Here is a 24,625-nt window from a genome sequence, read left to right on the forward strand (position 1 = left end):
GCAGGGAAAATGTTAGTCACTCAGGTGTGTCCGATTCTTTGCAACCCCACGGACCGTAGACTGCCAGGCTCCCCTGTCCATGAGATTCTCCAGGCAGGAATACTGGAGTGGGCAGCCATTCCCTTCTCCAGGGCATCTTCCTGACTCAGTGACTGAAACTGGTGGTGGTGATGGTGCTTCCAATTGTTCATATGGAAGGACAGGGAAGACTCTGGAGATTAGGGGGAAGGAAAATCCTCTCCTTCAACTCTGTGTTTGGTGACACGATTGACAAAAGAGCCTGTCTGTGTGGGAGGTAAGGGTGATTCAGAGATTCTGAAGTCAGAAAAGTTGCATCACCCCAACTTCCCCAAGGCTTCCTGCTGGCTACCCTGGTGCCCCTGTGCAGCGGGCATGCACATTCAGACCATCTGGAGGCCACACCCAGGCTGGTATTTTCCTTTAAAACAGGGGGAAGAACCTAGTGAGCCAGAAATGTGGGGTCAAGTATGACTCTCCATAGAATGCTTAGAGAATAGGAATCCCAGGGTCTGCTAACCCTTCCACTGTGAGCTCCAGCTTGCGCCAAGTGTTGGCCTGAATCTAAAGAAGGAAAAAAGAGAAGGCAAGAAATGACAAGTGAGTTGGAGGAAGGAGCAGGACAAGTGACCCTGAGAAAGACGCAGGAGGCCAAGTGAATCACTGTGAACTTGGACAGCCGTTGGTGATGTCCAGGCTTGGGGAATGACTGAGGTGGTGTGGGGGAGGTGATCTGAGGAGGAGCTGGGACAGGAACCCAGAGGAGATGAGGAGGTCATCTTTGTAACCAGTGAATCTGAGCTCCTGGGAGATCTCAAGAAGTCTACGAGCAAGTGCCGAAGCCTTTGACAAGTGAAAGGAGAGGAACAGGAGGTCAGCAGATGGTGAGACAGAGGACGCCATGAGGTCAAATGGTGTGTGTGAGCCTGGCCTGGGACTTCAGAGGAAATGGTTCTCTTAAAAACAGTTGGGGACATAAGAATCAGTGACTCTCAAGCTCAGGAAGTGGAGCTCCTGGATCTGATGATGCCTTTTGGGGGATACTGTGGATTTAACCCTTTAGATTGAATCCCATCATTTAAACCAAGATTTAGTACAAACCATCTCTCAGTGCTCTAAGAGGCTGTTGACAGTACACGGTGACTAATGTACACACAGCTGGATCTGTCCTGGTGATGACAGCTCGGGGAAGCCACAGCTGAGGGAAGGGCACTCTCAGGGCACACAGGAGCAGCCCAGAGGACAGGGTCTGAGGTCAGAGCCGCTGACTCAGCCCAGAGGAAGCCGTGGGGACCGGCAGCAGAAAGGGAAGGAAGGGCATGACAAACTAGTTAGTGACTCAAATTTAGTTTTGTCAGCGTTGGCTTTTTTAAAAAAGGTCTTCAGAATTTGTCGGCAGTAAGCGAGAATTTGGAAATTTGCTTTGACTGTATGATTTAATATCTAAATGACTAACTTTGCCAAGTTAAAAACTTTGTCCTTCCTTAAGTGTTCAGGTTTCACTATTCATAAATCTACCAAATTTAACCATCACTTTAAAAGTGACCTTGGCTTTTGTTTGATCCTATTTACAAATTTTGCTAATTAAGCCTAAATAATTTTAGCAGCATTTATAAGTGTAATGTATTTGATAGTCTCTTTAAGTGTATTAGTTTGACTTAGTAAAACTTTCCTGAGTTCTTAAACAATGCTTATATAACTAATACACTTGTAAGAATGATAAAGTTTAAACTCTGTTAAATGTTTCAATGTATGACAAGTACTTCAATACATGTTTATACAAACAATGAAAAACTTCAGCTTAAAATCACAATAAATGAATTTTTATTTTAAGTTGGAATTACATTTTAAGTTGGAATTACAAGCCTGACCTTGACTCTAATAGGCCAAATTTTTAAAAAAAGAAAATGTGACAAGTCTTTAAAAAACAAATACAGATTCCTTAACACAAAATACTAATGTAAGAACTAATTAAAGTCTTCCAAAGTTTGTATCCAGAAACTTTCTGGGTCAAGCATGACTGTCCATACAATGTCCAAGAAGACAGCAACCTCCAGGCTTTGCAAATACACACATATAAGAAATAATTATATCATCATACATAATTTGTGAATTCCTCTGTAGTTCAGTTCAGTTCAGTCACTCAGTCGTGTCCGACTCTTTGCGACCCCATGAACCACAGCACGCCAGGCCTCCCTGTCTGTCACGAACTCCCGGAGTTTACCCAAACTCATGTCCCTCGAGTCGGTGATCCCATCCAGCCATCTCATCCTCTGGCTTCCCCTTCTCCTCCTGCCTCCAATCCCTCCCAGCATCAGGGTCTTTTCCAATGAGTCAACTCTTTACATCAGGTGGCCAAAGTACTGGAGTTTCAGCTTCAGCATCAGTCCTTCCAATGAACACCCAGGACTGATCTCCTTTAGGATGGACTGGCTGGATCTCCTTGCAGTCCAAGGGACTCTCAAGGGTCTTCTCCAACACCACAGTGCAAAAGCATCAATTCTTTGGTGCTCAGCTTTCTTCACAGTCCAAATCTCACATCCATACATGACTACTGGAAAAACCATAGCCTTGACCAGATGGACCTTAGTTGGCAAAGTAATGTCTCTGCTTCTTAATATGCTGTCTAGGTTGGCCATAACTTTCCTTCCAAGGAGTGAGAGTCTTTTAATTTCATGGCTGCACTCACCATCTGCAGTGATTTTGGAGCCCCCAAAAATAAAGTCAGCCACTGTTTCCACTGTTTCCCCATCTATTTACCATGAAGTGATGGGACCGGATGCCATGATCTTAGTTTTCTGAATGTTGAGCTTTAAGCCAACTTTTTCACTCTCCTCTTTCACTTTATCAAGAGGCTTTTTAGTTCCTCTTCACTTTCTGCCATAAGGGTGGTATCATCTGCATATCTGAGGTTATTGATATTTCTCCAGGCAATCTTGATTCCAGCTTGTGCTTCTTCCAGGCCAGCGTTTCTCATGATGTACTCTGCATATAAGTTAAATAAACAGGGTGACAATATACAGCCTTGATGTTACTCCTTTTCCTATTTGGAACCAGTCTGTTGTTCAATGTCCAGTTTTAACTGTTGCTTCCTGACCAGCATACAGGTTTATCAAGAGGCAGGTCAGGTGGTCTGGTATTCCCATCTCCTTCAGAATTTTCCACAGTTTATTGTGATCCACACAGTCAAAGGCTTTGGCATAGTCAATAAAGCAGAAATAGATGTTTTTTTGGAACTGTCTTGCTTTTTTGATGATCCAGCAGATGTTGGCAATTTGATCTCTGGTTCCTCTGCCTTTTCTAAAACCAGCTTGAACATCTGAAGGTTCACAGTTCACGTATTGCTCAAGCCTGGCTTGGAGAATTTTGAGCATTACTTTACTAGCGTATGAGATGAGTGTAATTGTGCGGTAGTTTGAGTTTTCTTTGGGATTGCCTTTCTTAGGGATTGGAATGAAAACTGACTTTTTCCAGTTCTGTGGCCACTGCTGAGTTGTCCAAATTTGCTGGCATATTGAGTGCAGCACTTTCACAGCATCATTTTTCAGGATTTGAAATAGCTCAACTGAAATTCCATCACCTCCACTAGCTTCGTTTGTAGAGAGGTGGCCAATGATATGGACTATGAAGCTGGCGATATTCTTGTCTGTAACCATGACTGGTACACACTGAGCCCTGTTTGTGCTTTGTAATAGGATTGAAGTTAGAGATGGCAGTGGTCACACAGTTCATGTCCCTGGGTTTGAGTCGTTATCATGAGCTCAATTTTCCTATCCACATGGAAGGCAGCAACTTCTATGCAGATTGCCACCTCACATGGTTGGATTTAGCAGCTATCTGATTCTTAAAATAACGTATTTCCCCAGGTGCTCCAAAGAACTGGGAAATTGATAAAATTCTGCTTTCTTTCCATATTCTTCCTGATGGATGAGGTCATGCAGAATTAAAATGATGCCAGCTGCTCACTAATGGTTTCATCTCACTCTGTGGTTGGAAAAACTACACCATTTCTTCATTCTTGTTTTTAAACAAGGTCAGCTATCGTGTGGCAAGGATAGGAAGTTGGTGCAGGAAGGCACTGGTCACACTTCTGTCCCTTGCAGTCTCACTGTGTCTGTACTGTCCACACTCCATTCCTCCAGACCCGACTAACGCTCTGAAAAGTCTCATCAACCCATCACTCAGCAAGTGATAGCTGATCAGCGCGTCCTGCGTTCTCAGGGTTGGCCAGGCGTCATGGTTTAGAGGAGCACAAAGGCCACACCCTCACGAAATACACATCCAGCCACAACCAGCTGCTATGTGTGAATCTGAAATCTCCTTGTCTACTGTCTAGTACATGTCTTGCAACAGAAGATTATTGCCTTGTTTGGATTCTTGTGTGTTTGAATCTAACAACTGACCTCATATGTCATCTTCATGGTTTGGCCGTTTGCATCTGGGATAGTGCATCAGAGAAATTGAAGAAAAATCTCTTTCCCTCTTTTTTCATCTTCCCAAGTTGTAGATTCCTGAAATATTTACAAAGTCTTCAAACTAAAAAAGAAACACAAACTTTTATGGGCTTTATGTTCTGAATTAACTTAAGATTGATGCTTCTGATCCTTAGAAATATGTACCAACAAATTTGAAATCAATGTAGATCGGTCACTTGGACTAACAGATGAAACAGTCAATTTTACTCTGAGAAATTTTGTCTTTCTTTCTTTTTTTTTTTTTTTAAAGGATGAACATTTAGGCCATCAGGAATGGTCCAGGAATATATTAATTTCTGAAACATTGTAGCCCAATGAGTTTAGTCCTGAAATGGAATGAATTTTGTAAAATTTGGTGATGAATTGCTCTGACTATGCATGGAGTAGTATTGGCAAGACAGAAAGCTGAAAATGAGCATTCCAGAAGGGATAAAGCCATCTGAATATGATATTAGAAGATTTTATGATTTATATTTTTATGTAGGTTAGACTTCCTGAGCTACTTAAGAAATAATTTTCTATTCATCAAGAAATACCTTAGTCATATCTCTTGCAAGTGAGAAGTTAATGTAAACTTATTAAGGTAAAAACATGTTTTATAAGCAAGGCAGAATGACCTGTTGGAGAAATTAGGTGTTTTCTGCTTCTTTCTGTAAAAAGCAGACAAATGGTCCTCTATTTTGGAGGCCTGATATACCCATTCTTTGCTCTTGGAGAGAAGAGGACTGTTTAAAGTCAGTTTTATTGAGATAATTTATATTGAATAAAATGTATCAATCTAAGAAGTACAGTTTGATGAGCTTGACACAGACATACAGTCACACAACCACTATTGCAATCATGATACAGAACATTTCCATTACGCCCCAAAGTCCCTTTGTGGCCCCTTGTAGTCAGTTCTCTTCCCTATCCAGTTTCCTGATATCTCTGCTCTCTGTCATGATTTTGCTTTGTGAAGAATTTCATATAAATGGATTCTATACTATGTATTTTCTTGTGTCTGATTTTTTTCACTTAGTATCATTCTTTTCAGATCATCCAGTTCTTGTATATTTCAGTACCTCTATCTTTTTATTGTTGAGTAGTAGTCTATGGTATAGATATACAATAATTTGTATATCTAGTCACGAGTTGATAGATATTTGGGTTGTTTCTAGCTCTGAATAAAGTACATGCTTTTTTGTGGACTTATTTTTCATTTCTCATGGGTAAATACCTAGGATTGAGATTACTGAGTCATTGATAAGGTGTTAATACAATTTTACCAGAAACTGTCAAACTTTCTTAGAGTGTCATTTTGCATTGCAGCACAATGTATGAAACTTTCGTCCTGTATCCTAGCCAACACTTGGTCTTGTCAGTCTTTATTCTTTCAGCCATTCTAGGGAGTATCTGAGCTTCCCTGATGGCTCAATGGTAAAGAACCTGCCTGTCAATGTAGGAGATGCAGGTTTGATCCCTGGGTTGGGAAGATCCCTTGGAGAAGGAAATGGCAACCCACTGCAGTGTTCTTACCTGGAGAATCCCATGGACAGAGGAGCCTGGTGGGCTACAGTCCATGGGGTCACAAAAGTGTCATACACGACTGGCAACAATAGCAACAGTGAGCATGAAGTGGTATCTCAATGTGTCCCACCTCCCAGTTTTATTGAGATATGATTGACATGTAATATTGTATTAGTTTAATAATACAACAATAATAATTTTGATATTATTTGTTGGGAGCTGGCGAGAGAAACTCCGCCCGTGACAAGGTCTAGGTTCAAGGAGTTGGCACATGAAGGGGTCCAGATCTCCCGGGGTTTCTTGGGACCGCCCCACCATCCACTCCCAGGCCTTCGTCCTTTCATCTTCTGATGCTTGGTGTTCTTCTATGTTCCCTAAAACTAGTCTGACTCTTACCTAAAATCCTTCCTTGAAACCTTTGCATGGCAGCAACACAGTCCCTGGGGGCAAATGGGCCCCAATAAACAGGCCAGAGGTAAGGAAAATATTACACAGAATATCCTGCCTCTGCTGGAATTATGATTGCCAATTTAGAATCTGGAATGCTCATGACTGCACAAAAACCCTTCTAGCACAAAACCAAACATGCTAGCAACAGGCCTATCTATCCCATAAGCAAAAATAGATAAGAGTCCATTATAAGATTGAGAAGATTCCTTAGGGTGTGATCAGGAGGGAATTCATGAGACCTCTGACCCTTAGGATTACATACCAGAGCTAAGTCTGCCCAGGGCAGCTTCCCAAGATAAGGTTTGTAGATGACTTTTCACAGTTGACTAGCTGCTGCCATTAAATTGTTTAAAAGTTATGTGTAGGTATTGATTGTTTTGGAAAGTTATTTATGATGTAACCCGTGATTATGCACCTGATACAATCTTATCATTCCCCCCTTCTTAAACCTCTTTGAAGAATTATTGGTTTTAGGGTATACTGATATAAAAGAATAAAGTAGTCTTGATCCTGCACTCAACCAAGATTCGACTCGCTTTCTTTTCTTCGCCGACGCCACTCATTCGAAGGGAACCCCTGGACTCCGCTGGGGCTGGACCCCGGCAATTACTATTATTAATAATTAGATATATGTATGTATTGTGAAATAATTATTACAACCTTTTGACATAATATCCATTATGTTAGTAACATCCATTACTTCAGTTATGATTTTTTCTTGTGTTGAGAACTTTTAAGACTTATTCTCTTAGCAATTTTCAAAGTTATAATAAGAGTATTATTAATTATAGTCATTATACTGAACATTACATTCCCAGAATTTATGTATCTGAAAACTGAGAATTTGTAGCTTTTGACCACATATGAAGAGGTCAATTTTATTCTGAAGATTTTGGTAAATCTTCCAAGTTTCCAAAATGTTTAAAAGTGAGAAATATTGCTCTTCATATGAGATCATAGGTAACAGAAGAGAATCTTATATTCAGGCCCATGAAAAAACTAATAGTAAAAGAAGCTGTAGTTATTAAACAAGATGATTTGAAAATCTGTCAGTGGATGTAGAACTGGAAGACTGTACTTCAGGAAAATGGAAAATGGATAATTGGATACCTGAAATTCCATGATGAGACCAGGCCGAATAGAAACTGTAATAACGAGAGCTTAGCTATGAGAATTTTCTACCATGACAAAACTTTAAAGACATGCTTTTTATATTAACTAAAGGTATTCACGGTTGAAAATGCCAAAGTCTGCTCAATGCCATATCTTCCTTCACAATATTTAAAATCCACAGGATACTTGGATCTCAGTGAAAACTTGATGATTGGAGAATAATTGAAACAGTCAGTTCAAAGGATGCCTCATGCTCCGTACATACTTTGCATTTAAGACAAAATAATATATAAACTCTGAAGAATGTTACTTTCTTTAGAAAAACCTAACATTGAATTTGATCAATATCCACTTGGTTCTTCACTTAAATCTCATCAGTGGCCAGAAAACTTATCCAATGCAAATATTAAGTAGAATCTAACACCCAGTGTTTCCCAGGCACTAGGCATATTAGATGTTAACAATGTTGTTTTTCAGTCGCCAACTTGTGTCCGACTCTTTGCGACCCCATGGACTGCAGCACGTCAGGCCTCCCTATCCCTCACCGTCTCCTGGAGTTTACCCAAGTTCACGTACATAGAATCAGTGATGTCATCCAACCATCTATTGTCTTCTGTCCTCCTTTTGCCTTCAATCTTTCCAAGCTTCAGGATCTTCTCCAATGAGTTTGCTCTTCATAACAGGTGGCCAAAGTATTGAAGCTCCAGCTTCAGCAACGGTCCTTCCAATGAGTATTCAAGGTTGATTTCCTTTAGGATGGACTGGCTTGATCTCTTTGCTGTCCAAGGGACTCTCAAGAGTCTTCTCCAACACCACAGTTCAAAAGCATCAATTCTTCGGCACTCTGCCTTCTTTATGGTCGAACTCTCATATCCGTACATGACTACTAGAAAGACCATAGCTTTGACTATATGGGCCTTTGTCAACAAAGTGATGTCTTTGCTTTTTAATACACTGTCTAGGTTTGTCATAGCTTTCCTGCCAAGAAGCAATCGTCTTCTAACTTCATGGCTGCACTCACCATGCACAGTGATTTCAGAGCCCAAGAAGGGAAATCTGTCACTGCTTCCACATTTTCCCCTCCTATTTGCCATGAAGTGATGGGACTAGATGCCATGATCTTAGTTTTTTGAATGTTGAGTTTTAAGTCAGCTTTTTCACTCTCCTCTTTCACTTTCTTCAAGAGGCTCTTTAGTTCCTCTTCACTTTCTTTCATTAGGGTGGTGTCATCTGCATATCTGAAGTTATTGATATTTCTCCCAGCAATCTCGATTCCAGCTTGTGTCTCATTCAGTCCAGCATTTCACGTGATGTACTCTGCATATAAATTAAATAAGCAGGGTGACAATATACAGTCTTGACGTACTCCTTTCCTGCTATGGAACCGTTCTGTTGTTCCATGTCTGGTTCTACCTGCTGCTTCTTGACCTGCACACAGGTTTCTCAAGAGGCAGGTAAGGTGGTCTGGTATTCCCATCTCTTGCAGAATTTTCCACAGTTTGTTGTGATCCACACAGTCAAAGACTTTAGTGTAGTCAACGTGCAGAAGTAGATGTTTTTTTCTGGAATTCCCTTGATTTTTCTATGATACAAAAGATGTTGGCAATTGGATCTCTGGTTCCTTTGTCTTTTCTAAGTCCAACTTAAACATCTAGAAATTCTTGGTTCATGTATTGTTGAAGCCTGGCATGGAGAATTTTGAGCATTACTTTGCTAGTGTGTGAGATGAGTACAGTTGTGTGGTAGTTTGAGCATTCTTTGGGATTGCCTTTCTTTGGGATTGGAATGAAAACTGACCTCTTCCAGCCCTGTGACCACTGCTGAGTTTTCCAAATTTGCTGGTATACTGAGTGCAGCACTTTCACATCATCATCTTTTAGGATTTGACATAGCTCAACTGGAATTCCATCACCTCCACTAGCTTTGTTTGTAGTGATGCTTCCTGAGGCCCACTTGACTTCACACTCCAGGATGTCTGGCTCTAGGTGAGTGATCACACTACATGGTTATCTGGGTCATGAAGATGTTTTATGTATAGATATTTTGTGTATTCTTGCCACCTCTTCTTAATATCTTCTACTTCTATTAGGTCCATACTGTTTGTGTCCTTTATTGTGCCCATCTTTCTGTGAAATGTTCCCTTGGTATCTCTGATTTTCTTGAAGAGATCTCTAGTCTTTCCCATTCTATTGTTTTCCTCTATTTCTTTGCATTGATCACTGAGGAAGACTTTCTTATCTCTCCTTGCTATTCTTTGGAACTCTGCATTCAAATGGGTATATCTTTCCTTTTTTCCCTTGCCTTTCCCTTTTCTTCTTTTCTCAACTATTTGTAAGGCCTCATCGGACAACCATCTTGCCTTTTTGCATTTCTTTTTCTTGGGGATGGTTTTAGTCACCACTTCCTGTACAATGTCACGAACCTCCATCCTTAGCTCTTCAGGCACTCTATCAGATCTAATCCCTTGAATCTATTTCTCATTTCCACTGTATACTCATAAGGAATTTTTAAGTCATTTCCTGGTAACTCAGTGGGTAAAAAATCTGCCTGCAGTCAGGAGACCCAGATTCTATCCTTGGGTCTGGAAGATCTCTTAGAGAAGGAAATGACTACCCACTCTGGTATTCTTGCCTGGGAAATCCCATGGATAGAGGAACCTGGCGGGCCTCAGTCCATCGGGTTGCAAGAGTTGGGCATGACTGAACCACTAACACACATACCTGAATTGCCTAGTGGTTTTCCCTACTTTCTTCAATTTAAGTCTGAATCCACAGTCAACTCCCGGTCTTGTTTTTGCTGACTGATTAGAGCCTCTCCATCTTCAGCTGCAAAGAATATTATCAATCTGATTATATTCATTTTACATAGGCACTATTAAATTCTATTCTTAAAAAATTACAGATGTTATTGACATTGTTCAAAGTAGAAAAATTTTGAAGAATGAGTGTTTGTGTACAAAGATCTGTATATTAATTAGTGCAAGGATTACAGCAGATTTTCATTAAGCTATTTTTGACAGATGTTATTTTTTATTATTTTCTTTAACTAGTACAAAATATTTTATGTGAATAAGACACAGACTGTGTTTTTTGGTAACTTCATTTTAGAATTTCAGTCAGATTCTCACAAATATGGATACTATGAAAGTTATATTTAAGTGGATACATTTTCATATTGTGTTCATTTTCTTTTTTTTAAAAATAAGTTTTGTGGTTAAATAAGTTTTGAGTTAGAGAAGGTCTGATATCCTGCTGAAAAGAAGTTAAGGTATTTTGGACTCTAACCTGGGTTTTGCCACTTGGCCGTGAGCCATATGACTTGAGTCAAATTCTTTAATCACTTGAACTGGAAGGTGTAATAATATAAAAACTATTTCTTTCACCTGCTATTGGGAGACTCAAGTGAAAAGATTCATATGAAAATGCTTTGAAAACGTGAAGAACTATAAAGATATGCCAGAGTAGAATGTGTGGAGTTTTGCTGAGAGTGTGGGAGAAATCTTCACTGCAAGGAGATGACACTGGTAATCCATTGTGGGTAAATACATGATTTTTACCTAACTTTGTCAGAATATTCTAATCGACTTTGGGATTACAAAGCAATAACATCAGTCAATCTAGGCAACTCTACTAGAAAAGATTCACAGAGAAAGAACAGAGGTTTTAGTTTCAGGGCAAAAAAATTGGAAAGAAGTTTTCCCAAGGATCCACTTGAGAAATCATGAGGAAGAGAGGGGCGGATTCTGAAGTAATAAGGAAGTCTTTCAGACAACTGGAGAGCAGGATGGTCAGGAATGCAGAGAAAAGTCCATAGGTAATCAGTAAACTACAGAAAACCAGATTCCATCCTCTCAAGTTCACGTTCATGCCTGTAGATTTAGTTTGCCTGAGATTGGAGCCTTCAATGAGGACTAGGCATGTAGAATAGGGGGAAGAAAGAAACCTTGGTTTCGGGTTAAAATTCTGGTTTCAAATCTCATTTCTGCCACCTAGAATTTGCATGGCATTTCCTCCTGCGTCAAAGAGGAACAAGAACGCTGCCTCAGCCTCCGATCGCAATTTAGGAAGGTCAAATGTAATTACCAAAATAAAATGCAGTTTATGACTATTAAAGTAGTTTGTTTCCCTTACAGACATGCTTCACTAGTTTCTGTGGCAAAGAAGAAAGCCAAACTAGGCTGTTTGTTTCGGGAATTACCCAGTTTGAGAAATAAGGATGGAATGCACAAAGGAAGACCTTAGGTTCAAAATCGTAGACTTAAGTGGGAGTCCACGTCTTCCACCGTGAGAACTGGGATGGGAGGTGGCAGGCAGGAGGACGGACAGTCAGCGCACCACAAAGGGACCACCACGATTGAAAATTTTAAACTCCCTGTCGTCCTTATCTGCTCTTCAGGCAAAATCTTGCTGCGGTGGTTTGGATAGTGATGGATGAGTTATTTTAATGCCGGAGAGCATAAACTTGGGAGTGGAAGTGGACCGTGTCGATATGCTGACGGGGAAACTGTTGGAAAGGGCGTAGGGGCAGGGGTGAGCCTGAATTTGGGCATCCAAGGGAGCAGAAGAATGGAGAGGTGGGGTTTAAAGACCGAGTGTTTCAGGGTAATGAGAGGCTTTGGGTGCTCGAGGCTTCAGGAAAATACTGGTTGGGTAATAAGCCTTCTCGTTGGTTTCGAAATCTAACTGTGTGGTGGGGGAATCCCACCCGGAGGCTTGAAGCGTCTCCCCGCAAGCCGGGCCCCAGCGCCTTCCTCCGACCCGGGCAGCACCCGGCAGCTGAGGCCCGCACCTGGGGCACGGTTGCCGCCGGAGCCGCGGGGAGGCGCGGCGGCGCGCTGGGCCGCAGGGGTCACGCGCGAGGAGGGGGCGCCGGCGGCGCGCGCCGTCCCGCGCGCTCTTCCGGGGCGCTCCGGCCGGAGGCTGTGGAGGGCGCTGCCTGGCTGCGGCCGCGCGAGTCCCAGGTACGTCGGGCAGGAATTAGCATCCGCGGGCATCCCCGCTCCGCAGCCCTCCCCAGACCGGGAGGGTGGCCAGGCAGGCAGGGCCCCAGGGTGGCCGAGCGCGGACGCGGGCGCCGGGCACCCCCGCTTCCCGGTCGGCGGCACCCAGGACCCCCGTCGTGCCGCGCGGGTCCCGGGGAGAGTGGAGCCCTCGGCTCCGGGGCTCCCGCAGCCCCGCCCGCGCAGCGCCGCGGAGGAGCGGGGGCCGCCCGGAAAGGGACGGGGGCGCGGCCGGGGTTCGCCCAGCCCTCGGCGTCCGGGTGTCCGCGGGCCGCGGCGGGGCGCAGGGGCCTCCAGCCTCCTAGGGGGGCTCCGCGCTGTGCGCGGCCGCGTTCCCGGAGGCGAGGGGCGGCTGGCTACGGTTCCCTGAAGGGCCGCCCTCTCGCCGGCCGCTCCCGCCTGCTTCACTCGGAGCGGCTGTGACGGGGCTCAGGTGGAAGCGTCTGCGCTCCCTGCTCACCGCAGGGACCCAGCTGCCAGGGCTGGGATTTCCCACCAGGGCTCAGAAGGGGGACAGGGGCAGGACTCGGAGCCGCCCAGGACTCCCGCTCCGCGCACCCCGAGCCTGGCCTCTGTCCCCGGGGTGGGCTTCACGCCCTTCCAACTTCTATAAATGAGAACTTGGCTTTAGAACTTCGATGCCAGGCAAGAAAATATTTTTCCTGTTTGGGGGGAAAAAGTCTGGGAGAAGAGAGAGAAATTGTTCCGGGTGTGGGCAGGTCAGGTGGGTGAGATGCTTGTAATCTTGTAGAAGGTCTCATCTGCACTGCTTGCAACGTTGTTAACTCAGATCTTCCTCAAAAAGCAACTGGGAGGGAGGATGACCTGACTTGAAAGTAGAGACAAAAAAAAAAAAAGGGCAGATATCCTATTTGAAAAGGACTTATTCACCAGTATTTCGTTTCTTCCTGTTCTGAGCAGAAAACATTTGTATCTTTAAACTTTTTGTACTGAAGGCGTTTTACAAACATTGACTAACTTAACAACTTGTTTTGAAAGTTTCTAAGCTGTCAGTTAATTTTTTTTTTTTCATTGTGTTACTTAAGAATTTGACTTGATTGGTTAAATAACCTTGTTTTGATTTTGGTGATCGAGCATAATTAATTATATGTGGCATCTTGGTGTAACCTCTTCATAAATATCTTTAAGTAAATTGCTTGTCAAAAAACAATTTTTTATCTCCACGATGTCATTTAATATTTACATCACTATGTCCTTATACAGCAGCGGCATGTCTGAGTTTCTGAGTGCTGTCTTCTTCCTTAGCAATCTTTATGTTAAAAAAAAAAATCCAGTTGTTGCTTTTTGTTGCCTATTTTTTTTTTTAATTGCCTATTCTTACCAGGTTTATTCTCCATGTTGCTAAAGAACATATGTGTTTGGGTACTTCTTGCAACAACAGTCTGTGCATAAAATTCTTCTTTAGGTTTTGAATGGCTGGAACTGTCTTAGCTTTATTCTTGGATGATTATTTAAATGGATATAAATGTCTAGACTAACAGGTATGTTTTCTCAGCCCTTTGGGGCTATTATTCCATTGTTTTGAAGCTAGATGAGAAATTTCTATTCTTTTTTTGCTTGGAATTTAACATACATTTACAATTTGAGAACTTATGTTTTTCTTTAGTTATGAAAAATTCTTAGTTATTTGAAAAGACCCTGATGCTGGGAAAAATTGAAGGCAGGAGGAGAAGGGGACGACAGAGGATGAGATGGTTGGATGGCATCACCAACACAATGGACATGAGTTTGAGTAAACTCTGGGAATTGGTGATGGACAGGGAGGCCTGGTGTGCTGCTGTCCATGGGGTCGCAAAGAGTCAGACACGACTGAGCGACTGAACTGAACTGATATCTTTTTATCTTTGGATCCATACCAGCGTTTGTGGCAGACCTTATGGGAGATTTCTAGGAGGCTAGCTTCTAGCCAGGTGGAGACCAAGGGTCAGAGGGCAGAGATTTGTGAGGGCCCTGTTCAGAGAAGGCGTAGCCTCTTCCCTGCGCTTGGCGTTATGGAGAGCCCACTTGCACGTCTCTGCCAGGCATCGGGCCACGAGTCTGTCCCTCTCCAGTCTGGCTTCACCTTGGCGTCAGCCCTTGCCCTGGAGGGGATGTCTGGTCCTGCTTTCACTCTGAGCCACCGGACTTCAGCTTCCTCTCAGCTCGGTCGCATCCAACGCCAGGCTTACTCCTCAGACTCCCATCCTATCCTAAGTCTGGGACCAGTAATTCCTCACCACTCTGGCAACTTTCTGATTTTTATACTTTGTGCAGATCCACAATCTTCATTAGATGTGACTCCACTCCATCTAGCTTGAGCATCGCCCTTCCCTTTCCTGGTGTCTTACATTGAAGAGTTTTCTGCCCCCTGCTATAATGTATTGAGGAAATGTGAGGAGAGACAAGTAATTTTGACCTTAAGCATCAAGTTATTAATCATAGTTTTAGCATCATCAATAATTATTATTTGTTGAAAACTGATCATGCAATAGGTGTCATATAATATTTACATGAAATAGCCCAAGATCTCTACTCATACATTTCACCTTTTAAAGAGAAAAAACATCTAGGAAAAATTTTTTAATGGGCGTATCTGACCTTAAATCTTAGTATAATAAAAAAAATTGGTATAAATTCCTTAAGATTTGTGCACTATCTTACACAGTAGACAAAAATCAAGTAAATTTTGGTTGTTCAGTACAGTTATACTAAGAGGATTTTTCTTCCAGTAGCTGATTAAAGCAGGAAGACAATGGGATAGACATAGACCCAAGTGGTAGTAGTCATCTCGTCTTAACGCTGTCTGTTTGTGGCGGGGACAGTGCTGCATCCAGGGCCTCTGTGGGTTAGGGGCTCTTGTCTGCTGTTTCTGCTCTTCCTTGCTTTTACCTTGCTTCTGATAGCGCCTGGTTGCTTTTTGTTTTATACTGGATGTTGTATCTGAAAAATTGCAGAACGACATCTGGGGCCTAGGATGATGCTGTCTTCTTCTGAAGCAAATTTTCCTTTGCTACCCAGTGCTAGGTACTCGTGAGCACCAGCATTCCAGAAATGATCCTGGTCCTTATTCAGAGAGTGAGGCTGCCTGAGCCATCCGGATAAATCAGAGCTGCAATGGAGCCTCTGTGAGGACTTCTGTCCCTCTAATTTGGCCTTTCCTATCCAATCCATGACTGTCCCAGACCTTAACACTTAACCCCCTGCCTTCTCAGGCTGTCAAAAGTGCTCTGCAGCTTCTCAGACTGTAATACTGTGCTCACGGTGATAAAAGTCAAGGCTGAAAATTTTGGCAGAGAATTTGGAACTATGACAATGACATCGCTGATGTGAAGAGGAACCAAATAGAAATTATATAGATTAAAACTGTAATAATAAAAAAATTAAAAATCAGTGGATGGATTTAACAGTAAATTAAACATAGTTGAAGAAAGAAAAACAAACTAGAAAATAGATCAGAAGAAAATGTTTAGACTAGAAGTATGAAAAGAACAGAATAGAAAGAGACGTGGATGATACAGCTAACTAGTGCTTAGATGAAAATTCATGACCTGAAATGGAGATATTAGAAGTGAAGAATGGCTGAAAATTAGTAAGGAAACATCTATCTAAGGAAATTCAAATGAGAACATTAAAATAAATCCAGAGAAAGCAGAAGGAAGGAAATAGTAATATAAGAACAGAAATTAATGAAGTAGAAAATCGAGGCTCTGTCGACTGAAAAGTTGGTTTTTTGAAAATGCTGGTAAAGATGATAAACCTCTGGCAAGACAATCGAGAAAGAAGGTAGGCATGAATAACTCATCTAAGGAATAGAATAGAGGTCCTGTAGACATTAAAATAATAAGAGGATATAAGTAACTATGTCAGTAAACTTGACAAATTAGGAGAAAATTTGATATATTCCTTGAAAAGCATAACTGACAAAAGAATAAAAAGAAAATCTGAATCATTCTGTAACTGTTAATGTATTTAATGTATTCAACAACAAAAACATTAGGAGAAAGGAAATTTAAAGGGCAATTTTATATCTGATTCAGAAATTCTAAGCAAAATATTAGAAACAAAATCCAGAAATATGTAAAAAGGATAATACATCCAGACAAATGTGGGTTTATTTTAAAAATGTGAGGTTGCTTTAACACTAAAGTTTATCCATGTAGTCACCAATATTTATTAACAAAGTAAAGAAGGAAATATTATCTCAATAGTTATAGGAAGAAAAAAAGAATTTGATACAATTCAGCATTTACTAATAAAGAGAATAAAGTATAAGGATTGAAAAAAGGAAATAAAATGATCATTATACCTGGATGATATGATTGTGTATGTAGCAAATAAACAGGAATTTATAAACTGTGAAAATTGCTGAATTAGTTTTGCAAGGTTGCTCAATGCATGGTAAATATGTAAAATTTAATTGAATCTCTCTCTCTGTATCTATAGGTAAATGCCACATATAAGTAACACTATTTTCAAAACTTTAAAAGTATCAAATGCCTAGGAATAAATATCACAAAAATATGCTCAAGACCTCTATATGGAAAATCATAAGGTATTATTATGATAAAGAAGACTGAAATATATAGAAATATATCATGCTCATGAATTGAGAGCTTCAATATTGTAATGATGTCAATAATTCCCAAAGTATCTGTAGATTCATGGCATTGCCAATTAAAATCAGTGGATTTTGTTTTTGAAACTGCTCAGCTAATTCTGTAGTTTATAAGAATATACAGAGGGCCAAGAGTAACCAACGCTCACTTACAGAAGAACGAGGAGGAAGGCCTTGCCCTTCTGGATGAGAAGACATGTCACATGTTTAGTGTTACCAGTACAGAGATCGGTGAGCAGACATCGGATCTGAGTAGAGAGCCCTGAGGAGGCACTCTCACCCTTAGATGGACGTGTGAGTGTTGGCAAAGGTGGTATTGTTGTTTCCCCAAAATGATCTTTTGAAAAACGTACTGAGTCAAACAGCTTCCTCAGTGATTCAGCAGGTAAAGAATCCTCCTGCAATGCAGGAGACATAGGAGACACGGGTTTGATACCTGGGTCAGAAAGATCCCCTGGAGGAGGAAATGTCAGCCCACTCCAGTGTTCTTGCCTGGAGAATTCGTGGACAGAGGAGCCTGGTGAACTACAGTCCATGGGCTTGCAAAGAGTCAGACAGGACTGAGCAACTGAGCGTGCACACGTGCATACACACACACACACACACACACACGCACGTGTGCACACGCACGCACACACACGCACACACACGCTGAGTCAAACACTGCTTCCTGCACTTAGTTTCTCGGGAAGAGAAAGTTCTGATGGTCTGATTGTCCCTCAACCCAACAAACCCCCTTGCTCTGCCTGGGATTCTCAGCATCCCTCCTGTCTGCTAGTCGTAACTGCAAAACAAGTTGACGAGCATGGAACCTTTTTCTTTTGGTTAAAGAGCACACTCTTTCTGGAGCTGCTTCTAGTGAAATGTGGTCAGAGAGAGCTGTGGTTTGGCTTTGTGAGCCCTCTAACACTTGGGGGCATCAGGTCAGACAAGAGGTGTGTTCTAGTGGAAGATCTGAAGGGTACAAATAGGAGGTTGTAAATCCACTTGGTTGAGCCTAGCCCTTTTCTTAAACTGCTTCTTTTTCATCCTCTATCATTCATTTACTCATTTTCCAATCCGTGATTGGTCCTGCTCCATATTCCCAGGTGGTACTATGCTTTTTATGTCATTGTTCAGTGGTGGTCTATCTGTGTTAGTGTTGTGGGAGGTGTTAGGAATTCATTTTTTAACCTATTCATACATTCCATTTCCCTCTTGGTTATTTCTTTGTGTATATGTGTGTGTGTGAAGAATTGATGCTTTTGAACTGTGGTGTTGGAGAAGACTCTTGAGAGTCCATTGGACAGCAAGGAGATCCTGCTATTTCATCCTAAAGGAAATCAGTCCTGAATATTCGTTGGAAGGACTGATGCTGAAGCTGTAACTCCAATACTTTGGCCACCTCATGCGAAGAGTTGACCCATTGGAAAAGACCCTGATGCTGGGAAAGGTCGAGGGCAGGAAGACAAGGGGACAACAAAGGATGAGATGGTTGGATGGCATCACCGACTCAATGGACGTGGGTTTGAGTGAACTCCTGGAGTTGGTGATGGACAGGGAGGCCTGGCGTGCTGCGATTCACGGGGTCGCAAAGAGTTCGACACGACTGAGCGACTGAACTGAACTGATGTGTGTGTGTAAGTGTGTGTTATATCTTATGCATTTGTGGCTGGCTCGGCCTTTGTTGCTGCGTGTGGTGGCTTCTCTCGTTGTGGAGCAGGGGTCCTAGGGGCGTGGGCTTCAGTACTTGCAGCACATGGGCTCAGTAGCTGAGATGCAGGCGAGTTGCCTGCATTGGCGGATGGCTTCTTAACCACTGGACCCCGGGGAAGTCCCATGTTTTATCTTACAGCACATTTCTCAAGAACTGGAATTAAGCCATGATGTCAAACACAATCATTCATTTGAACCTCTTTTCTTTGTAGGTCAAATCATTGGACAATGCCACGTGCTTTGTGGACAGCGTGGGTCTGGGCTGTCGTCAGCCTGTCCACAGAAGGAGCCTCTGATAAGGCTTCTTCTCTGTCTTGTGACCCAGCTGGTGTCTGCGATGGCCATTCCAGATCTTTAAACTCCATCCCCTCTGGTCTCACGGCAGGTGTGAAAAGCCTTGACCTGTCCAACAATGAGATCACCTATGTCGGCAACAGAGACCTGCAGAGGTGTGTAAACCTGAAGACTCTGAGGCTGGGGGCCAATGAAATTCATACAGTGGAGGAAGATTCTTTTTTTCACCTGAGGAGCCTTGAATATTTGGACTTATCCTATAATCGCTTATCTAACTTATCATCCTCCTGGTTCAGGTCCCTGTCTGTCTTGAAATTCTTAAACTTACTGGGAAATTTATACAAAACACTTGGAGAAACATCTCTTTTTTCTCATCTCTCAAATCTGCGGACCCTGAAAGTAGGAAATAGTAACAGCTTCACTGAGATTCATGAAGAGGATTTCGCTGGACTGACTTTTCTTGAGGAGCTTGAGATCAGTGCTCAAAATCTGCAGATATATGCACCAAAGAGTTTAAAGTCAATCCAGAACATTAGCCATCTGATTCTTCATCTGAAGCAGCCTGTTTTACTCCTGGACATTCTTGTAGATATTGTAAGTTCCTTAGATTATTTAGAACTGAGCGATACTAATTTGCACACTTTCCATTTTTCAGAAGCATCCATCAGTGAAATGAATACATCGGTTAAAAAGCTTATATTTAGAAATGTGCAATTCACCGATGAAAGTTTTGTTGAAGTTGTCAAACTGTTTAACTATGTTTCTGGGATCTTAGAAGTAGAGTTTGATGACTGTACCCATGATGGAATTGGTGATTTTAAAACACTGGCTTTGGACAGAATTAGATACCTAGGGAACGTGGAGACGTTGACAATACGGAAGTTGCACATTCCACAGTTTTTCTTATTTTATGATCTGAGTAGCATATATTCACTCACAGGCAGAGTTAGAAGAGTCACAATAGAGAACAGCAAGGTGTTTCTGGTTCCCTGTTTACTTTCACAACATTTAAAATCATTAGAATATCTGGATCTCAGTGAAAACTTAATGTCTGAAGAAACCTTGAAAAACTCAGCCTGTGAGAATGCCTGGCCCTTCCTTCAAACGTTGGTTTTAAGGCAGAATCGTTTGAAATCACTAGAAAAAACTGGAGAACTTTTGCTTACTCTGAAAAATTTGACTAACCTTGATATCAGTAAGAATAATTTTCTTTCAATGCCTGAAACTTGTCAGTGGCCAGGAAGAATGAAACAGTTGAACTTATCCAGCACAAGGATACACCGTTTAACCCAGTGCCTTCCCCAGACCCTGGAAATTTTAGATGTTAGCAATAACAATCTCGATTCATTTTCTTTGATTTTGCCGCAACTCAAAGAACTTTATATTTCCAGAAATAAGTTGAAGACTCTACCAGATGCCTCCTTCTTACCTGTGTTATCAATTATGAGAATTAGCAGAAATATAATAAATACTTTCTCTAAGGAACAACTTGATTCTTTTCAACAACTGAAGACTTTGGAGGCCGGTGGCAACAGCTTCATCTGCTCCTGTGACTTCCTGGCCTTCGCGCAGGGGCAGCAGGCACTGGCCCGTGTCCTGGCTGACTGGCCGGATGACTACCGCTGCGACTCCCCCTCCCACGTGCGGGGCCAGCGGGTGCAGGACGCCCGGCTCCCCCTTTCTGAATGCCACAGGGCGGCCGTGGTGTCTGCCGTGTGCTGCGCCCTCTTCCTGTTGCTCCTGCTCACGGGGGTTCTGTGTCACCGTCTCCACGGACTGTGGTACATGAAGATGATGTGGGCCTGGCTGCAGGCCAAGAGGAAGCCCAGGAAGGCTCCCCGCAGGGACATCTGCTACGACGCCTTTGTGTCCTACAGTGAGCAGGATTCCTACTGGGTGGAGAACCTCATGGTCCAGGAGCTGGAGCACTTCAACCCTCCCTTTAAGCTGTGTCTTCATAAGCGGGACTTCGTTCCTGGCAAGTGGATTATTGACAACATCATTGACTCCATCGAAAAGAGCCACAAAACCATCTTTGTGCTTTCGGAGAACTTTGTGAAGAGCGAGTGGTGCAAGTATGAGCTGGACTTCTCCCATTTCCGTCTCTTTGATGAGAACAATGATGCTGCCATTCTGATTCTGCTGGAGCCCATTGACAAGAAGGCCATCCCCCAGCGCTTCTGTAAGCTGCGGAAGATCATGAACACCAAGACCTACCTGGAGTGGCCCACGGATGAGACTCAGCAGGAAGGCTTTTGGTTAAATTTGAGAGCTGCAATAAGGTCCTAGGATCCTTCATTAAGGGTCAGTCTTGGTGTGGTGGTGGTCCTTCTATCACTAGTTATAACTGAGTCCATTCTGACTCAATTACATGTGAACCATCCAATGAATATTCATTGGAAGAACTGATGCTGAAGCTGAAGCTCCAATACTTTGGCCCCCTGATGTGAAGAGCTGACTCACTGGAAAAGACCCTGATGCTGTGAAATACTGAAGGCAGGAGGAGGAGGGGGTGACAGGATGAGATGGTTGGATGGCATTACTGACTCAATGGACATGAATTTGAGCAATCTCCAGGAAATAGTGAAGGACAGGGAAGACTGGCATGCTACAGTCCATGAGGTTGCAAAGAGTCAGGCAGGACTTAGCGACCGAACAACAACCATATATAAACTATATAAATGAGGACCTGCTTACTAAAATGACTAAAACTGTTCAAATTTTGTCTAGAGTGCTGTTTTATAAAAACTGCTACCAAATTGGAAAAACAAGGTTCTAGGCTTTTATTTATCCTATGAGACAGTCATGATCTCAGTCCATGATTGATATGTGAATTATCTGTAGCAGTTGGCCTAGTTCATTAGGAAACAGCAGAAATGAATAGATTTTAAGTCACTTTCCATCCGCTTTCTGCCAGGGGCTCATCCACGTCTGAAGAGGGTGTTCTTTGTCCCCCAGCTCTCCCTTCTGTGTGTGACTGCTCTCAGGAGCAACAAGACAAAATGTTAAAGTCCTTCAGCCAAATGTATTGCTCTCCTTAGAAAAAAAGTGCTGTTTTGTGTCCCCATAAGCTTTACAGGATACTGAAATACCTCGATGGTGTATTTTAAAATGAACTGTGCGTGTCTTTCTCAGTATTTGATAAGTTTCTCCAGCCATAGTTCCTTGAGAGAAGGTATATAACCCAAGATGCTGTAAATTATGTATTTCTCTGGAAATGAAACTAATGAAATAAATATTGAGTTTTGAAGAATTTTAAAGAAGTCTCTTATATCTCTGATTCTGATCTTCAGCCTTTAGTGATGTGTGAAGTTCTCATTAGTGTCTGGTTACTCTGCTCTCAGCTCCCTGAATCATGTTGCTTTTTCCTTCTTTGAAAAAGTCTTGTTTCTAATTCTAAAAAGGGCTCTCTTTTTTTTCTCTTTCTCAAATGTTATAGAAGTATGTGTGAGCTAAGTAAATTTTTAAGCAAGTATCAACCTAGAAGTTCCTCACAGTGACTCAAAAATATTTGATACACAATGATTTAAAAGAAAGATACTACTTCCATATGTTAATTTTTAGAATCTAGATAATAAGGCATTACATAAATGTATTAAATTTAAAAGTAAGGAGCTGCTTATGGATTTCGTGCAACTCGCTTGTTAAGCTGGGAACCATGTGTGAAGGAAGTGACCTTGCTTAATCTTTAGCCAGAACTGGGTCTGTGTGGTTTACTGGGGTCTGAAGTCAGAAAGCCCTGGGTTAGGACAAGTGTATCTTTGGGTAACTCAGTCTGACCCCAGATATTTTCCTGTCACAAAGACAGGGGTAGTAATGAATCCATCAGAGGGGCCTATGTCGAGATCAATGTGCAGCAGAGTCAGTGAAGCACTAGACGTGTGGCCCTGGGTTACTGTTCGGGCTGAGGAGGCAAGAGGACCATGCCATTCTCAGAGAATGGAAACCACGGGTGCTCATACAGGCCGACAGTTGCCTGTGGTAGATGTTAGTCATTATTATTTTCCATCACCTTATTTATTATGGTTTGTAAATGAACATTTTTGTGTTATGGGTACTAGCAGGGATCTCATGTATATTTTCTGTTGTTTGCAGAAAGTTATACCAAAGAAATAAGTCCATTAAGTGCATAATAGGCTTTAGTCCTTGGGAAACCCACAGGGTGGGTTCTTCTGTCTTATAAACTCCTGGGAGCATGCAATGGAGGAGACAGTAGCCAGCCTAATAAAAAACAGACCAGTTCAGGAAGAGGAAACTAGAGATGCCACAGAAACCAAATACAAAATGGACTTTTTGCCTTACTTCTCTATTTCCTACATAAGTATAACGTTAATTGTCATGAGAACCAGACAAATTTAACATAGATATGATCTGTAGATTTAATTTCAATAATTTAAACAGCAACAGAAACAGCTTCATAGTTAATTGATAGATCTAAAATAATGTTTTGAAAAGAATCTTTATTTTTCTCATTAGAAATGTTAAACTGTAGAAATTCTGGAAAAGTAACTACAGCATATAAAAGAAAGAGTCAGCTCTTATCCTTCCACCTTGAACTAACCGCTGGTAACTGGATAGGTTACTGCTCTCCATAATTTTTTCAATGTGTATATTTTTTCAATGTGTATATGGAGTTTTACTTCATAAAACAGATTAGATTTTACATGTTTAAACTGTATAAAGAAAATAGCATCTTTTTTTCCCTGATATTGTTTGGTAATTATCTAACACTTCTAAGCTCTGAAGTTCAGTCACAATTCCATGCAGACATCTATTGGTTTACTTGCTCCGAGTTCTAAAGGGTCATCATGTAGCTGTCCATAAAAAATAAGTGGCAAATACCCCAGGGGTTGAATACATCAGAGGTCAAATACAACAGAGGTCATTAAGGACTCTTCTACAGAAGAAAAACTAAGTTTTAGTTGGTGTTTATCCAACTGCAAGGTGTTTTGTCAATACCTAGTTCAAGAATCTTGTTTTATCTCTTTAACCTTGCATATGGCTGGTATGTAATATATATGGAATTGTTGAAATGCCTGCTGAGTAGGGAAATAAACTAGAGTTAAATCTTCTAATAATCTGGATGATGAGGCAGTTGTAATACTGAAGCATTGAGTAGTTTCAAGAAGGAAAATTACCAACAGGTAGAGATCTTAATGTGAGGGACTTCCTTGGTGTTCCTGTGGTTTAGAATCCACCTTCCAATGCAAGGGATGTAGGTTTGATTCCTGGTGAGGGAACTAAGATCCCATATGCCTCGGAGCAACTAAGCTTCTGCCCTGCAACTAGAGAAAGCCTGTGTATTGCAATGAAGAACTGGCGCAGCCAAAAAAGCATCTTAATGTGAGATCTCATCATTATAACTATGATGGAATTTTGTATAAAGCACATGGCCAAGATTTTGTTTAAATTTATTAAGTACAATTGATTTATAGTGTTAATTTCTGCTGCATGGCAAAG

The 24,625-nt window shown here is 41.9% G+C and overlaps 1 protein-coding gene across 2 annotated transcripts; it reads left to right on the forward strand.

The window, feature by feature from the left end:
• Positions 1–12,330: 12,330 nt before the first annotated feature.
• On the forward strand, positions 12,331–22,388 carry TLR2 (toll like receptor 2). Of its 2 annotated transcripts, none has more exons than XM_065904759.1 (2): positions 12,331–12,522; positions 19,084–22,388. In XM_065904759.1, the coding sequence occupies exon 2, from the start codon at positions 19,100–19,102 to the stop codon at positions 21,452–21,454; it is 2,355 nt and encodes a 784-aa protein (XP_065760831.1). In that variant the 5' UTR covers positions 12,331–12,522; positions 19,084–19,099; the 3' UTR covers positions 21,455–22,388. The 2 variants fall into 2 exon arrangements, with proteins under 2 accessions (XP_065760831.1, XP_065760832.1); XM_065904760.1 differs by lacking the exon at positions 12,331–12,522 and adding an exon at positions 18,098–18,795.
• Positions 22,389–24,625: the final 2,237 nt, after the last annotated feature.

The sequence above is a fragment of the Muntiacus reevesi genome, chromosome 13 (assembly GCF_963930625.1).
Source record: "Muntiacus reevesi chromosome 13, mMunRee1.1, whole genome shotgun sequence".
NCBI classification, from domain to species: Eukaryota; Metazoa; Chordata; class Mammalia; order Artiodactyla; family Cervidae; genus Muntiacus; species Muntiacus reevesi.